At 58.4% G+C, this 18,552-nt stretch overlaps 1 protein-coding gene across 4 annotated transcripts in view; it reads right to left on the reverse strand.

Annotated features, from left to right (window-relative positions):
* LOC144726209 (protein 4.1-like) overlaps window positions 1-18,552 on the reverse strand; it is an 80,103-nt gene that overhangs the window by 36,877 nt on the left and 24,674 nt on the right. For 2 of the 4 annotated variants that reach the window (XM_078604724.1, XM_078604725.1), the window contains exon 2: window positions 8,396-8,539. In XM_078604724.1, the coding sequence (XP_078460850.1) occupies window positions 8,396-8,527 (132 nt within the window). In that variant the 5' untranslated portion in view covers window positions 8,528-8,539. The other 2 variants (XM_078604723.1, XM_078604722.1) reach the window with 2 other exon arrangements.

Consider the following 18,552-nt stretch of genomic DNA (forward strand, 5'->3'; position numbering starts at 1 on the left):
TGGCTCCCAGTGGCTTCCTAATATCGGAAGGAAGAACGATCCAGACGGCCGCAGTAGCGCATCTGAAAGCACGCGATGCGTCGCATATATGACAGACAGAGACAAAGATCGCCCGTGTAGTCACACAAACTGTTGAGGCAAGTGCTGCTAACGAAGGACAGCATGACAAATGAGGGGGTGGGTGGCTAGCAGCATGCCCGGCCGCCTTTGTCTCCCCAATGCTGATGTTGATCCCCCGTGTAGCCTTAACAGACTGTTGGGGCAAGTGCTGTTAGCGAGTAGCACCTACGAAGGCCGGCACGGCACACGAAAGGGGTGGGTGGCCAGCACCATGGCACGCCACCTCTTGTCGACCCAGCGCTGACGTTTAAACACTGTCCTGCGCGTCGTTCGGCACGATGTGTCCGACGTTTCGCTCCACGTGCTGGGAGCTTCTTCAGGAAGTGATACGACCCGAAGGCGTGCGGCGGAGCTTTTGTCGTGCGGCTGCTGATGGAGACGCGGAGCTACAGCGGCGACGGTCTCACACTGAGGTGGTCAAGCACGCAGACAACCACGTCAGGAGCCAGCGGAGTCGTGTATTATCATCATCGTCATCGCCGTCACTGCGGTGTCTCTCTCCTTTGTACTTGTGGATCGGGGCGTTGCGTCGCTACGCGCTGCGTTCCGCCTCCGTTCTGGATGGCCACAGTCGCACACTGCCGGAGAGTTTCACATTTACCACTTGTGCATCATCATCATCATCAGGTATCGTGGTTTGTGCAGTGGATACAGTTTAGGGTGGACCGGGAGCAGCTTGGTGGAAGATCAAACCCCAGGGGATCTTCTGCGTTGGCTCTTTCACAACAAGGCGGTGTTTGCTGGGAGTTGTCTTGAACTCCATTCAGCTCTTCGAGCCACATCGGGGGGTTCAACTCACACAACCGGCACCACCCCTCCCCTCGTCAGGGGCAACACAACCAGCACCACCGCCACCCCCCCGCCACCCCCCTCTCCCCCCCCGTCAGTGGCGCACGTGAGTTGCTTTGTCATCACATCATGTGACTATCTAAACGGAAACAACGAAAATATGATCCAGCCATTCTCCACCAATGCATGACAGCGGGTCTCCGACGCGGTCATACTTCACCACACACTGGCGGGTGCGGCTCGGTGAAGGAAGGAGGTCGCGCCCCAGGACCGGTTCCGATATCACTCGCCACCCATCGTCAGCCACGGCCGGGAACCAAACTCTCGTGTCGCTGGGTTGACAGCTCCCACGCCAACGCCACACAAACGTATATCCCGCGTGGGACGTGCGTCACGCCGTCACCGCTCGTGCGCACAAATCTCACGGCCGTGAATCGACTCAAACGATGCATCGCACGCGGCGGGTGCCCCTAAACTACTACCACTATGTATTTGACGGGGTAAGGCCCCACTGAGCTGTGTAGCTCATTCTCAGAAGCGACCTGGCCATGACAAGTGATAGCTCAGTGAAGTGGCTTATCTTCGTCGTGTGGAAATGTCTAGCAGCAGCCAAACACTCTGAACGCGTCACGTTGATTCTAAATGTGGAGGGGAAAAACCGGAGGACCCGGAGAAAAATCCACGCGACAACGGGGAGAGAGACAGAGACACGCGAACTCAAAATATAGAGCAGGAGTCAGGGTCGGGATCGAACTCACGACCTCCTGTATACGAGGCAAGGTAGTTAACATCTTGCACGGGGAGGGGTGGGGTGCAACTGTTCCCCTTCAGGCCCCCCTTTTCCCTGGGGGGGGGGGGGGGGGCGGGGCGGCCCTCTGTATCTCATTCGCGTGGACGGAGCGACTTCGCGTTGCGCGGGTCGAGTGCCGCATCATCCATCACGCCATCCCCCGCTCGGGCCAATCAGCTCGCGACGTGACTCACGGGGAAGTGGGGGGGGCGGGGGGGGGGCGCGGGGGGCGGTGGCCACGAGAGCGTCGTCGTGAAAATCCTGACACCGTCACGGCCGCCGGGTGCGCCGCGCCGACGGTGGCTCGCGCGACATCGATGCCGCTGTCGGTGTTCACCGCGGCTGCCGAGCTAAGACCCAAGGGACCAAAATGCCAAGCGGCCAGCAACATACAGCACTCTCATCAAAGTTGTAATGCTGACGAGCGTGTAAATCGGGTCTTGGAACTGAGCAGCAGGGTTACTGTGACAACCTGGGGAGGTGGACAATGGGAGGGCGAGGAAAGACGCAGAAAGAGAAGTCAGGTGACCGGCAGTGTGGTGAGTGGGTGGGTGAGCGGGTGGGTGAGGGAGTGAGTGGGTGGGTGAGTGAGTCAGTGGGTGAGTGAGTGAGTTGGTGGGTGAGTGGGTGAGTGGGTGAGTGAGTTAGCGAGTGAGTGGGTGAACGAGTGAGTGGGTGAGCGAGTGAGTGGGTGAGCGAGTGAGTGAGTGGGTGAGTATGTTGTTGTGACCGGCCAGGCGTGGTGCCGCCCACCCACCCCCTCGTGCGCCATGCCCCGGCCTTCATAGGTGCTGCTACTCGCTAACAGCACTCTTCGATTCCCGCTCACGGCCAACACCAGTGACGATTATCTGAACCGGTCCTGGGCCTCCCCTAGGTCGACTTAGTCTCAAGTGATTACCTGGTGCGGTGTGCAAAAACATCGCTACCGGGGAGACAAAGGCGGTCAGGTGTTGTGCTGGCAACCCACCGCCTCGTGTGCCGTGCCCCGGCCTTAATAGGTGCTGCTACTCGCTAACAGCACTTGCTCCTACAGTCTGCTAAGGCTACACAGGGGATCTTTGTCTGTTGTTGCAACGTGTGGTGGTGGTGGTGGTGGCGGTGGTGGTGGTGATGGCGGTGATGGTGGCTGAACACAGAGTGATGAATGAGACGGTGCGGTCAGCGTCTTGCTAAGGGCCGGGGTCCCTCAGCACGCGTGAAGTTCACGTGGCAATGGTAGCCGTGGCAACGATTGCCGTGGCAACAGTAGCCGGGGCAACAGAGATGTACCGCAGCCAAGGGTGTAACTATGGGGGGCTGGGGCGAGTTATGTGGCAGCGTTATGCGACGCATAGGGGGCCCAGTGGGTCGCAGGGGGGGGGCACCCCTGAATCAACAGATAAGCAAAAAATATTCCAACAGTTGACCGTGAATGCCAAAGAACATCATTACAAATGAAGACGCTATATTTCCAAAGAATACACACGCCGTAAAATATTAGTACCGCTAACTGACATGCGCATGAAAGCAAGACGTGCGGCAACTTAAGAGTGAGTATTGTACGGTGTTGCTTTTTAGCAACACTGTCACTGGTTAAGACTGTCCGACTCTAAACCCAACACACGGTGCGACTACAATCATATTATTATAGCCTGACAGATTATTGTTATACGGGAGACAGTCGTGTCTTGAAGAGTCTTGGTGAGTTTGGATTAACACGAGGAAGAGCGCCCTGTGAGTCGAACTGTGGTGGTGGCGATCGTGGTGATGGTGGCGATGGTGGCGATGGTGGCGATGGTGGCGATGGTGGCGATGGTGGCGATGGTGGCGATGGTGGCGTGGGGAGCGGTGGTGTAGCGGTTAGCGCTAAACTGCGCTACGAACCCGGCCGCCCGAGTTCGATTCCTGGTCACAGCCGACACCAGTGACAATTATCTGAACTGGGCTGTCCCTAGATCGACTCAGCCTCAAATGAGTACCTGGTGCGGTGTGTAAACATTGCGCCACTGGGGAGACAAAGGCGGCTGGGCGTGGTGCTGGCCACCCACCTCCTCGTGTGCCGTGCCGGCCTTCATAGGTGCTCGCTAACAGCACTTGCCCCAACAGTCTGTTAAGGCTATATGGGGGATATTTCTCCTTTGATGGTGATGGTGGTGATGGTGGTCATGGTGGTGGTGGTCATGGTGGTGGTGATGGTGCTCATGGTGGTGTTAAAATCAGCTACGCCCCTGAACGCAGCTCCACCGTCTTCGGCCTGAGTCGAGCCCAACCCGAACCAGGACTCGAACCCGCGACCTTCCGACAGCGATCCGCTCAAGAGGAACCAGGAAGGAGGCACCTCACTGGGCCTGCTGGTGCCGCTGCTGACAACGGCGGGAACGGCGATGGTGGCGACGGGACGGCATGAAGGAATGAGGAACGCGCGGAGCTTGCACAACGCCACGCCTCTCTCTCGCCTCGCCCGCCTCGCCCGCCACGACCGTCGACAGCGGCCGTGACGTTCGCGCGCCGACACGCCTCGACGCTGCCGCAGACGCCCTTTGCCTTTGCGCCACGTGTTTGGTTTCACTCCCTCTGCACCACGTGCTTGGTTTCACTCCCTCTGCACCACGTGCTTGGTTTCACTCCCTCTGCACCACGTGTTTGGTTTCACTCCCTCTGCACCACGTGTTTGGTTTCACTCCCTCTGCACCACGTGCTTGGTTTCACTCCCTCTGCACCACGTGTTTGGTTTCACTCCCTCTGCACCACGTGCTTGGTTTCACTCCCTCTGCACCACGTGTTTGGTTTCACTCCCTCTGCACCACGTGCTTGGTTTCACTCCCTCTGCACCACGTGCTTGGTTTCACTCCCTCTGCACCACGTGCTTGGTTTCACTCCCTCTGCACCACGTGCTTGGTTTCACTCTCTCTGCACCACGTGTTTGGTTTCACTCCCTCTGCACCACGTGCTTGGTTTCACTCCCTCTGCACCACGTGTTTGGTTTCACTCCCTCTGCACCACGTGCTTGGTTTCACTCCCTCTGCACCACGTGTTTGGTTTCACTCCCTCTGCACCACGTGCTTGGTTTCACTCCCTCTGCACCACGTGTTTGGTTTCACTCCCTCTGCACCACGTGCTTGGTTTCACTCCCTCTGCACCACGTGCTTGGTTTCACTCCCTTTGCGCGACGTCCGGCCGGCGTTGGGGACGAGGAGGCCGAGTACTCGACAGGGGCTCTCGAGAGCGGCGTACTCGCAATCAGAATCTGTTCTCATCCCGGAGAAATCCGATGAGCTGTGAAGCTCTTTTTCACACGTGCCCAGTAGAGGGCCCCTTCCCGAGCAGAAAGGGAACTTATTTTTCGAGTGGAGGCACCTTCCCCCAGCAGCGTCGTTGGCTAGCACTCGCAGGGCTGCGCCTTTACCTTCGTTGTGAGTATAAAAAATCTTCTTTCTCCCTGCGTGACGAGGTGTCGAGCCGCGACTGAGATGGCTCGGAAGCTGCGGTTCCCCTGCACGTGGCGAGACTGAGATGGCGTCGCTTGGCGTCTCATCGGCACGTGCGGCCACAGCCTTCCAACGTCGCACCAAGGCCTCGTCAATCGATCGACCGCAGCAACGGACGAGCGCCGAATGGAAGTCTAAACCGCTTTGGCGGAGTGCGGCCACGGCGATCGGCGGTGCCGCGCGGTGTCCGAGCCGCTGCGGCCCACCGACCGGCGCGGTGAAGTACGGACAGACGACCCCCGTGACCGCCCACACGGCATGGGGAGGGAGCAATCATCCGAAGGGGCTGTAAATCGGTCGTGGAGCCGCATGCGGCTCTTTAAGGATTGCTTCGTGACGTTATTCATCAAGGGCCGCCGTCTGGCATTCACGCAGCACTGCGGGGCTCTTGACAAATTGAGTTGATTTTTGACACAATTCTAACAAAATTACTCCTCTTGTTATTTTGGTTGCCGATCGCTGGTGCAGACCTTCCTGAAGGTGAGGCGACATGTACAGTGTTGTGCGTGCCAGGTAAAGGTGATGGCGTTGAGGCGTCAGGCACCGTCCGTAGCGGGGGCGGTGTGGGGGAGGGGGCGGCACGGCAATGCCCGTAGCGATGATCCAACATCGACGCGTCTCGAGTGTCCGGTTGCGTCGCCACCGGGGGACTCGAGCTCCAGTAACGGCGCTCGGTGACGATCAGCTCCGGCGCCAAGAGGGTGACCGGTGCTGCCGGCCGAGGAGGAGACGACGTCACGCGTCGCGACCCCCGTGACCCCAGCCACCCCAGCCATTCCAGCGATCCCAACGACCTCCGTCACCCCCGTGACCCCAGTCACCCGAACGACCCCAACAACCCCAACAACCCCAGCGACCCCCGCGACCTCCATGACCCCCGTCACGCACACCGCGCGACACCGCCAGCGCGCCGCGCGGCTCTCAGCGTGACGCCATCGCCACCAATAATTCTCACCGCCACCGAACCGATTAAACGCCCTAACCGAGGGCGGGCGAGCGACGACAAAGGCGCCGCCACGTTAGAAAGCGCCGCAGGATCCATGCAAGCGTGGCATGGGTTCTCATCCTCGTTGTTTTTTTAACGTCCAGTGCCGATCCAGGCTGGCACGGGGCTCCAGGCCGATGGCGCGGGGTAGACAGGGAGAGGCAAATGGAAGCCACGGGTGGCTGGGTGGCTGGGTGGCTGGGGAGGGGGGGGAGGGGGGGGGAGGGGGGGTGGTGTGCGTGGCGGGCGGGGGGGCACCCGACTGTGAAATGTTGAAATCCAACTTCCGCAGTTGGCTCTCCCGCGGCCGCTGTGGCGAGTCCCCCGGCTTGTTGGCAACAGCGAGGGAGGGGCGGCGGGTTTCTGTCGTCCAGAGAGCGGGCGGAACGAAACGTTCGGGCGGCGGCCGTGGTGGCACCGATGGCTCACGGCAGCATGGGACCTGGGGGTTCGACTCCCGACTCGGAAGCCTCGCCGAGCCCAGTCGGTGCGTTCTCTCCCCCCGTGGTCTGCCTGGGATTCCTCCGCGTTTCTCTGGTTTCCTCCCATAGACTGTTGGGGCAAGTGCTGTTAGCGAGCGGCACCTATGAAGGCCGACACGGTACACGAGGGATTGGGTGGCCGTGACCACGCATGGTCACTGTTGTCTCCCCAGTGGAGATATTTACACACCGCACCAGCTACTCATTTGAGGCCGAGTCGACCTAGGAGAGGCCGAGGACCGGTTCAGATAATCGTCACTGGTGTTGGCCGTGAGCGGGAATCGAACTTGTACAGCCGGGTTTGTAGTGCAGCGCTAACCACTACACTACCGCCCCCCATACGGTCAGCAGCAGCAACCGCCATTCGACACTAAGTGGCGGTGACGTCACCGTGGCGCTCCTGCCAGGCTAAGTGCGCTTTAGGGGCCACGTGAAGCGTCCGGCAAAAACCGGCCCCTACCTCCGCGGCGGTGCCGGGCGGTAACGCTGTGCCGTGGATGTGAGCTGTGCCGTGCAGGGAAGGCGAATTGCAACATCGGCCATTCCCCCCGCGGCGATTGTCGCCACCACAGCAGCCAAATGGGGGCTCTTGACGAGTGCAAGGGGCTGGTAGCCCCTCCACCTTCAATTTAATTACCACAAAACCACGTTAAGAATTTCTAGCTAACGTGCTCCCCATACAAAGATCCCCCGTATAGCCTTAACAGATTGTTGGCACACGCCGGGGTGGGTGGGCCAGCACCACGGCCGATCGCCTTTGTCTCCACAGTGGAAATGATTTTACTCATCCGCACCAGGTACTCATTTGAAGTTGAGTCGATCTAGGGGAGGCCGAGGACCAGTCAGATAATCGTCACTGGTGTTGGCCGTGAGTGTAAATCGAACTCAGGCAGCCGGGTTCGTAGCGCAGCGCACTCATGCTCCCCATACGCACGCACACACACGCGCACACACACACGCACGCACACACACGCACGCGTGCGCACTGAGCATGACTACGCCTGGATCGCGTTGAATACGAAGAGCGTTTAAAACGAGTAGCGACAAAGAATAAAAACCACACACCGTTTGTCAATGCTGCCCGGCGGAGGGTCGCGGAGCCACCGGACCTCACGCGCCAACCGGCACGGCGATTAATTCCCTCCCCCGAGTAATTAAAAATATCATCGCACTTGTGCTGACCGCTAAGAAACCGCCCGAGCGTAAAATGGGAAAAAAGAGAGAGATGTAATCATCCACACGGATGATTTACAGACTCATCTCCCCTGCCAGTGGGATTTTTTTACATTCACGTGAATACTAGGAAGCACAGCCCTTACAACCCACGCATATGCCTGGTTTATCTTCCTTATATTTTAATTAATGACGTGTCGTACTATACGTGTTTGTGTGCTGGGTGGTGCAGTGGGGAGCGGTGGTGCAGCGGTTAGCGCGCTGCGCTACGAACCTGGCGAAACGGATTCTATTCCCGCTCACGGCCAACACCGGTCACTTATATCTGAACTGGTCCTGGGCCTCCGCTAGGTCGACTCAGCCCCAAATGAGTACCTGGTGCCAGGTGTAAACATCGCCACTGGGGAGACAAAGGCGGCCGGGCGCGATGCTGGTCACCCCCCCCCCCCCCCCCCGTGTGCCGTGCCGGCCTTCAGAGGTGTTAATCGAAAACAGCACTTGCCCCTACAGTTTGTTAAGGCTACGCAGGGGAATATTTGTATTTGTGCGTTGTCTCTGTACGCTGTCCGAGTTGTCCGCCTCTTGCCTGCTTGGCCGTGGAGGAGGCCACCTGCTGCTGCTGCTGCTGCTCCTGCTGCTGCTGCTCCTGCTGCTGCTGCTCCTCACTGCTGGAGGCCGGCCTCACCCCGCCCGGCGTGGAGGCTCCCTCTGTGGCCATCGCACGCGGAGTCTGCGGAAGAGACGTGTGAAGCGGAACATGGATATAACATTACACGCACGCACACACACAGAGTACAGCCACGCGGATAACATTACATGCGCACGCGTTCGCGAGCACCTACGAACGCCGGTACAGCACACGAGGGGATGGGTGGCCAGCACCACGGCCGATGTTTTTACACACTGCACCAGGTAATCATTTGAGGCCGAGTCGACTTAGGGGGAGGCTCAGGAGCGGTTCAGATTATCGTCACCGGTGTGAGTGGAAATCGAACTCGGGCCACCCACCACACACTCACACGTGAGCAGCGCCGGGCCGTGTAAACGACCGCCGTGCCAACGGTGAGGGCGCCGGAACGGACGCCGTGGTACAGCGTGCGCACGTCGCCACCCCACGGGACACACGCTCAGGCGCGCGTACCATCACCATCACGACCACCACCATCATCTCCACCACCATCACCGCCGCCATCGCCGTCACTACCACCATCACGACCATCACCATCACCACCGCCATCACCGCCGCCATCACTACCACCATCACCACCACCATCACCGCCGCCATCGCCATCACTAACTCCATCACGGCCACCACCATCGCCACCACCATCGCCGCCGCCATCACCATCACTACCACCATCACTACCACCATCACCGCCACCATCGCCGTCACTACCACCATCACCGCCATCACTACCACCATCGCCACCACCATCACCACCACCATCACCGCCGCCATCGCCATCACGACCACCACCATCGCCACCACCATCGCCACTATCACGAGCATCACCACGCTCCGACTCAACAGACACACCGGGCAGTCTCAGTTCTGTTTACATTTTTTGAAAGTCAAAGTGATTTCCTGCTCAACTTAGCGCCGAGGCACCGGTCGCCCATCTCCAGCTTACCCGCCCTGCAGAGCCAGTGTTGGGAATTCCACATTCCTATGGCGGGGGGCAGGGGAGAGTCTACCCACAGAAAATCCACCGTTGGGCTCCGCCGCACGATGGCACTCACTGTATCGACAAGGAGGAAGAGGGACAATGGGTCACCCTCCCCCCATCCTCCGCCCCTCACCGAGGATTTGACCTCGGGAGCCGCTCGCTCTCCCAGTGAGCCACCCCGACCGGTGAGGAGCGTGGAGTGGAGATCGACGCGCAGATACACACACGGAGACCGCCGAGGAGGAGGAAGCGGGGGGGGGGGCTGGAGGAGCAGCCCGTGAGCGACACGCTCCACTGCTCGTGGCGAGAGACGACCTAAAGGTACTTTCCCATCGCTAACCACTGCCGCCGGAGGTGATGCGACTCGGATACAAATTAGCAACCGCTCTTGAGGGGCGGGGACGGGGGAGCGGTGGCGCAGCGGTGAGCGCACCGCGCTACGAATCCGGAGAGACCCGCGATTCGATTCCGGGCCACGGCTCGCATCGGCGGCGTGCCGTGGACCGGTACCCCTCGTGGGCACCCGCCCCACCGAGAGGCAGCGACGAGCATGGTGAAGTACGGTCAAAACAACCGCCATGACCTCCACAGGCGTGGGGAAGCCCTCATCCGGCAGTGAACTGACGAAAAATTGTGAAACGTACGCATGAAATGTCCCTACCTAATTACCAAATGACCGATGCTTGCGGATGAACACTATAAATTTCAGACCATCTACCCCCACCCTTTGTAACGGCCCCACAGAATCCATCCGCAGACCTCGCGGAACTTACAGGGTTCCCCGTTTACACGTCCAGCTGATCCGTGAACATCGGTCGGACCTCCCCCCCGCACCAATGTACGTGTTGAAAATACGATTATTACAAAAAATACGTACACACCATTTACAGACCCTGCACGTCTCCTCGCCTTGTGGGCCCGTGGGCCCGGCACGTGGCCTCTGCGAAGGCTTCTGGGCCGCGAGAGACGAGGCAGCAGGCAAGAGGGAAAGACCACGAGCAGCCGGACGGAGAGCAACCCCGCGACCCCCGCGACCCCTCGACCACGCACGGCGACCGCCACAAGTTGACCGGACAATTCCGGCGTCGCTCGCGAAAACCACGACGCAAAAAACGTGTCCGCGCGCACGCTTACACACACGCGCACTTACACACACGCGCGCGTGCGCTATGACACCTTAAGGCGTTCACCTTCAACCTCTCGCCGCTCTCGCCACTGGCCGCTCCGCTCGCCCGTTTGCGGGCCGCCCTCTTGGGCCCTGTGCTCGGCAAACGTTTGCAACAAAAAACATCGCGAGCGGCTACGTGGCCGAACGTACCGAAGCGCGAACGGGCATCCCGCCACGTGCGACCCCCGCCGTGGAGTGCCGCAATAAAAGGCGCGGGAACCACACGGTGGCGAGCGTTCCACTCGGGAGTGCCGCGCTCACCGATCTGGCGGACACGAGACCAAGAGACAGCCAGACGCAGGAGCTGGATGGAGCCGGACGGTAATCCCGATCACCGCGACTCGTCGCCGCGACGCGGGATAGATCCTCCCAGCCTGGCGGACGGACGCTCCGGCGAGACTGCCGCTTTACGCGCCGCGGAGTTTTGCCGTTTGTGGGTTCCGCTTCGTGTGGGGAGGGGGGGCGGGGGGTGCGGGGGGGGAGCCCCTCCCCCGGTCCCGCATGAAAGGCAGCGCTGGTACTCGTGGCGACTGCCGCGGATTTTTGTTGTTGCTGTAAACTTCCTGCTGGTCGTATCGGCAGTGGCAGGCTGTGTGTGTGGTGTGACCAGCAAAGAGAGCGCCCACAAAAACACACAGAGATAAAGGTCCCCACGTGCAGCCTTTAAAAGACTGTTGGGACAAGTGATGTTAGCGAGCACCTATTAAGGCCGGCACGGCGGTCACAACAGGGGCGTGGCCAGAACCACACCCAGCCGCCTTTGTCTCCCCAGTGGTGATGTATACACCGCACGAGGTACTCAATTGAGGCTGCGTAGCGCAGTGCACTTGCTGCTACACTACCGCTCTAATACCAATACCCGTCAATTCTCCACTAAGTAACGGTGACGTCACCACGGGGGCTGTGCGAGGCCACGTGCCCTTTGAGGCCACGTGCAATGTAAAAGGCTCGCTGATAGGAGGAGGTCTCGGGACAGATCCAGCAGGTGCCATGGGTTTGTTGACTGAGATAACTGGTGATGCACCAGCTGTACCCCCTACTGTGCCAACTTGCTACATTTTAGCCGCACAGTGCTCCGCTCGTTGTTGTGAGCGTGGCTCCTCTGCCCTCTGTTGTCATTGCACCTCCTCCATAGAGGCCAATCTTGACACCGCTGGTACCAGTCGTCGGCAAGTCCACTCAGCTCCACATCCTCCTGTACCGCATCACTCCATCTCTTCTCCAGTCCATGTTGCGCCCGTTTAGCCCCCTCTATGCAGCCAAACAGAAGCTGCTTGGGCATGCTGTGGCTGGGCTTCTGGGCGACATGACCCAGCCAACGCAGCTTTGCCTGCCGGAGGAGCTCAAGGATTTGTGAGCTCCTCACACAATCCAGCCTGGTTAAACCCAGGATGGATCGTAGGCTGGCCAGCCTGAATGTTTCTAACCGGCGCAAATGTTCCATTAGAGGGGTCCACGTTTCACAAGCATAGAAAAGGTAGGGCATGACTGTAGCCGAGAAGACCCGAAGCTTCCTGCAGAGCGACAGACCAGGTAGCTTCCACACAACATTGCGCAGCTGATGAAAATATAATGCGCCCGACTGATTCGTAGTGAGACCTCTGCTATCAGAACGTAGCTAGGTCAAAGGCACACAGAGCTGGTCATAACTATACTGCCCAGGTATGGGAAACTCTCCACTCTCTCTGTTACTGCTCCATCTCCAATGGGGAGCTGAGGGGGTGGATTGTTTGGTGGCACAAAATACCAGGCAAGTGCTTAGTTTTGGTGGGGCTACCGCTCCCCATACACAAGCACATACACAAACAAAGACCCCCCATATAGCCTTAACATACTGTTGGAGAATGCTCACACGAGATAAATAACAGCCATTCTTCCCCTACGGTATTTGTCTCTCAAAGTAACAAACAAACGTGCTCATTTATAGAGTTTGCCGCGTTGAACTCGGACCGCTTTCTTGCAGAGATGGTTGGCTCCGGCTTCCTCCAAACACGTCAGATGAACACTCGCTCGCCGTCTTAAAAACATCTTCATACGTATAGAACTGCAGAGCGACTGTTGCTGGCACCGGCTCACCCGCCTGGCCAGCCTCACCGCCCACGGCCCTCTTCCTTCCCGCTCGGCGGACGCCACGCGCAATTTGCACGAAGACAACGCCGCGTGGAATGTTCGGTCTGCGTCAATGAACGTAACGTCGGTCTGCGTCAATGAACGTAACATTGGGCTGCTCATAACCGAGGGTCGCGTTGGGGCCGTGCGGCCCCTGAAGGCTTGTTGTGTAAAAAGTGCGGCTGCGTGTTTTTTCTTTCTTTACCACCACCACCACGCAAGAGGGAACAACGTACGGGGGGGATGAGGCGTTACTGGGTTCTGCGTTTCCGCGCGGTCAGCGCGATTGTCGCGGGCCACGCCAGAATGGCGGGGGGGTGGGGGGGGAGTTGTACGCAGAGAGGCCGAATGGAAAACTCATTTTCCTCGGTAACTGCTTTTTCGTGCCGTTTAGTTTTTTGTTATCCCAACCGCCGCGGCGCCTCCGATGAGCACGGTTGGCTACGCAGGGTGCGAAAGAAATTCAACGAACCTCCAGTCTGTAACATCTCTGTGCTCCCGTTCCCATCCTTTTTGCTCTCATTTCTTGTCCAACAGACCCTCAAATCTCCTCTCCCCCCCTCCCACTTCTCGTGTTGCTCTCACGAGGGCAAAATGAAGTGGGGACGAGCGACGCGGCTCGGCACGACAGATCCCGCTGCGGAAGGCGCGACGAGCAAACCGAGACGGGGCGACCCGCGCGCTGCCGGTGAACTACGCACGACGCCGAGGACGCGTCGTCACTAGCGGCTTTGCGTGACGCGAGGGCCAGGTTTGATGAAGCCGCCGCCGCTGCTGCTGCTGAGTGATGCAGACCTCACGAGGAGATTGCTCCACATTTAAAAATGGGGCGGGGAGGGGGGGGTAAACGTCTGCGGAGTTTATGCGCGGTGTTTGGGCGCCGCGATGATTTTCACGCCGCGTTTCGTTTGCCCGGCGGGTTTTTGCCGACTTTGCAGCAGTGACTGCGCCGTGCCGATTGGGTCCCGATTAGGACAAAACCGGTCCAAGCTGCTTATCTCTGCAGCACTGCTTTGATGGCGAGCCAAAATACACGCGGTCACGAGATGTTGACTACCTCGCCTGGTATGCAGGAGGTCGTGGGTTCAATCCTGACCCTGACGTCTGCTGCTGTATCCTCTGAGTTTGCGTTTCTTTCTCTCCCCGCGGTCGCGTGGACTTTTCTCCGGGTGCTCCGGTGTTTCCCTCGACATTTAGGATCAACGTCACGCGCTCAGAGTGTTTGGCTGCTCTCAATGTCCACGCGATGATGAGCCACTTCGCTGAGCCATCTGCTTGTGGCCAGGACGCTTCTGAGACAGAGCTACACAGCAGCTCGGCGGGGCCTTACCTGGCACAAGACGAAGTTGGGGAAGAGTAGAGGACAACAGAAGGGGACTCGCAATGCAGTTCTTCCCGGGACCGCCGGTGGTTTTTACGTAACGCACCAACGCCGGGTGCTCGACACGCCGCACATTTGCCTCGCCCACGCGGCACGCCGCCGCTCCAATCGAGCATCGAGGCGGCGCTCGTTCCTGCGTTCAGCCCTGAGCCAGCGGTGGCAATTCCTCATTCCTACAGCGGGGGGCGAGTACTGTCCACTTCCCCACAAGGCGGTACTATCTTCTTGGTTCTTTCGGTAAAGTCACGTAGAATGGAAATAATAAAATAATAAAAATAAAACATAATAAAATAATATAATAAAATAATATACTAAAATTATATAATAAAAATATTTTATTATTTCCATTCTACGTGACTTTACCGAAAGAACCAAGAAGATGAATCCCTGCAGTCACGAAAGCTTTAAATCGAAATTTAAGGCGGTACTAGTTTTACCGAGCCCCGAAGGGATGATGGGCCGAGTCAACCCCCCCAACCAGGACGCGAACTCACAACCCTGCCGAGACCTCGGGCCGGCTCCGTGCTCCCTCGCCGCTCGTTCCATCGCATTCGCTCCGGAAGCCTAAACACGACATGGGCATTGCTCGGTTGCATCCCTTGGTATTCAAGCAGCGGTCGGAGCGGTGGCGCTTTGGTTAGCGCACTGCGATGAACTCGACGGCCCGAGTTCAACTAAACTCGTAATCCATTTTTATTTGACCAGATAAGGCCCCACTGAGCTACTATACAGCTCTTTTTCGAAAGCGACCTGGCTACAAATGATAGCGCACCAACAAAGTGGCCCATCATCACGTGACCGGCAGCCAAATACTGTGATCGCGTGACGTCAATTCGAAATGTGGAGGGGACAAAAAAAACGGAGAAAAATCCCACGCGACCACGGGGAGAGAGAGACACGCACTCCAGAAATACAGCAGGCGTCAGGGTCGGGATCGAACCCAAGACCTCCTATATACCAGGCGAGGTAGTTAACATCTCCTCGCCACAGAGAGACCGCACGAGACTCAGAGGTGTTCACCACGTGCCGCTGAACGCCGCTGCTGAACGCCGCCCCGCACGGCTGTGCGTTTGAATCGACGCCCGCTGTGCAGAGCTTGCCAACAGCGCATCCCCAAACGCCCAAGCGCCACTTCCAACGTGCCGGGATAGCGGTGCTAATAATGATGGTCGTAATAATAGTCATAATTATTCTCTGTGCGTGGCGATCTCTCGCAGGGGGGGGGAGGGGTGCAAAGGTCGCGATTGTTCCGCTCACATCGGAATGGGCGCCCTGCGACGCACGCGCCGCTGCCAGGCCGCTCGCTCGCTAACAAGGGCCGTATTATCCAATAGGGCACAGTAGGCACTGTGCCTAGGGCATACTCACTCACCCACTCAGCCACCCACTTAGCCAGCCACCCACTCAGCCAGCCACCCACTCAGCCAGCCACCCACCCACTCACCCACCCACCAGGGCCGTATTATCCAATAGGCCACAGTAGGCACTGTGCTTAGGGCATACTCACTCACCCACTCAGCCAGCCACCCACTCACCCACTCAGCCAGCCACCCACTCACCCACTCAGCCAGCCACCCACTCACCCACCCACCCACTCACCCACTCAGCCAGCCAGCCACCCACTCAGCCAGCCACCCACCCACATGGTGTTTTTCGCACACTCTCATTCTCAATAGAGAGCAGCGGTGCAAGGGAAGACAGGACCAAATAACAAACGTGTCAGCAACGGCGTCTGTCCAACCGGCTAGACGAAGAACCGTGCGGCAAGCAGGCGGAGTGACAGCGGTGGCGGGAGTAGTGACACGGCGGCAAGCAGCAGCAGCAGTTCCAACTGTTGGAAAGTGATCACTGAAGGCCGAAGGAAACAGAAGTGCCTGGGGCCTACAAGAACCTCAAGTCCGGCCCTGCCGCCGGCGATCGGCTGTTGCAGAAGAGCGGACCTCTGGGATCCCCTCCGAGTTCGGCAGCAGGAGGCAGCAGGGGGCAGCAGGGGGCAGCAGGGGGCAGCAGGGGGCAGCAGGGGGCAGCACTTCCCCTCACCCCGCCCGCCTGCCCCAGGGTGTAATTGCTCACCGCATGGTAGTCGACGAACTCGATTGTCGTGTTTATTCTCACAGGCTGGAATTTTGCAAAGTTGAGTGTAGAAATCTAATTGAATGACGCTACGTTTTGATTTGTGCGTGGGTGTGTGTCTGCGCCGTCACCGAGATGAGACCATCAACTGACTACAACACGAGAGAACCCGGATTAATCTCAGTCTGTGCAAGGCTCTATACGAGTCGACGAGTCTCTATGTGAGTCGATGGGTCTCCATTCCAGTCTATGGGTCTCTACGTGAGTCGATGGGTCTCTACGCGAGTCTATGGGTCTCTACACGAGTTGACGGGTCTCCATTCGAGTCTATGGGTATCTACGCGAGTCTATGGGTCTCTACGCGAGTTTATGGGTCTCTATTCGAGTCTATGGGTCTCCATTCGAGTTGATGGGTCTCTACTCGAGTTGATGGGTCTCTATTCGAGTCCATGGGTCTCTACATGAGTCGATGGGTCTCTACGCGAGTCTATGGGTCTCTATTCGAGTCTATGGGTCTCCATTCGAGTTGATGGGTCTCTACTCGAGTTGATGGATCTCTATTCGAGTCCATGGGTCTATGTGAGTCGATGGGTCCACTACGGGAGTCTCTGGGTCCATGCGAGTCGATGGGTCTCTACGCGAGTCTATGGGTCTCTGTGTGAGTCTGGGTATCGGATGCGCATCGATGGGTCTGTATGCGAGTCTATGGGACTCGGATACGCATCGATGGGTCTCTATGCGACCGTCACTGTTGACCTTTCTCCAGGGTACGGTTCCGTGCAAGGGCACACGGTGGTTCTTAGTCGTGCCAGCGGCGCCAGCGGCGCAAGTGATTCCACGCGGTCAGCGCACGCCTCGAGCTAACCGCGGTTAATGATTAAGCAGGTGAAACAAACCGTTACTAGAAATTAGATTTTAATTATTGTTTTCCTCTTTCTCTTCGGGTCATTCGGCGGACTCGCTCGCGGCTCGCCACGCGACCTCTGCTTATTTGCACAACCTCCACCACAACCTCCACCACCACCTCCACCACCTCCCCTACCACCTCCACCACCACCACATCCGCGGTGCCGCCGTTAGTCGTGGGCCACAGCCGCCTCGCATCAAACCGCGACGAGGGTACCGCGGCACTCGCTCGCTCAACTGCACCGATGGGCACCAAAGTTTCCGATGTCGTGATTCTCGAGGTGCAGTCCGTTCTCCGATAACACCGCGTGGTTTTCACAACGCGAATCGGATACAACGCGATGATGATGATGATCGCATTTTAGGAAAACATTTTTTCCTAACGCGGACGCGAATTGAATAGAGCGTTGCAACGCGTCGCATCATCATCGTCATACAAGGCATTGGGATGCTGCTGGATTCTGCTTCGGGAAGTTACCCACGACCTTCGGTCTTTGCTCGACCGGCGTACGCATCCCGCGGGGTTATTGCGGACCGCGCTTTACCCCCTATGTTATATATTATTTATTCAGGAACGCAACAACTACTACCACCGCGCGATAGGAGAACACGACCGCATCTGCTGAAAATCAGTGTCGGCACGAAGGCTCCTCCTCCTGCCGTGACACGGGGAAACCTCCAGACGACGCCGACGGCGGTGGCTGCCGTCGTGTGGCGACGATCGAGTGAGGAGAGAGCGAGCGCGCGTGGGCGTTCGTGCCACTCTCAGAGCGCAACGGCTACTGCCCGGGAAACTAAAACTATTTTAATTTTATTTTACCAGGTAAAGCCTCGCTGAGCTATGTAGTAGCTCTTTTCCGGAAGTGACCTGGCCATCACAAACGATAGCTCAACGAAGTGGCTTAACGCGTGGAAATTTATAGCGGCCAAATACTGTGAACGCGTGACGTTGTGGAGGGGGAAAATAAAAAAATCGACGCGGCCATGGGGAGGGAGACACCGCAAACTCCAAATAAACAGCAGCAGGCATCAGGGTCGCGATCGAACCCACGATCCCCTGCATACCAAATGACATATTTCCATGGTTAACGCGCGCCACAGTATTAACCAGGGCGGCGAATGCACGACTGCCGTCATGTCGTATGGCCGAGTAGGGCGATGGGAGGTCTGAATGACGCGAAGACTTGCCAGATCGTTTGCTGCTCGGCGCGGGGCGGCCCTCGGCTCACGGCACATTGCGGGGACAGCCGGCACGGCGACACGTGGGGGGGGAGGGGGGGGGGGTTGGCCTCTCGCCCGGGGGGGGGGGGGAACTACGGCGCCGCCGCCGCCAACACTGTGGCAGCGGTGGTTTGGTGAAGCCCGTCCCACCGCCCGAATCCAGCGTGACCGCCGAGTTAGCGGCAGATGCGTGTGCTTGCGTTAGCGGCAGATGCGTG

Source organism: Lampetra planeri, chromosome 23 (assembly GCF_965212315.1).
Source record: "Lampetra planeri chromosome 23, kcLamPlan1.2.h2, whole genome shotgun sequence".
NCBI classification, from domain to species: Eukaryota; Metazoa; Chordata; class Hyperoartia; order Petromyzontiformes; family Petromyzontidae; genus Lampetra; species Lampetra planeri.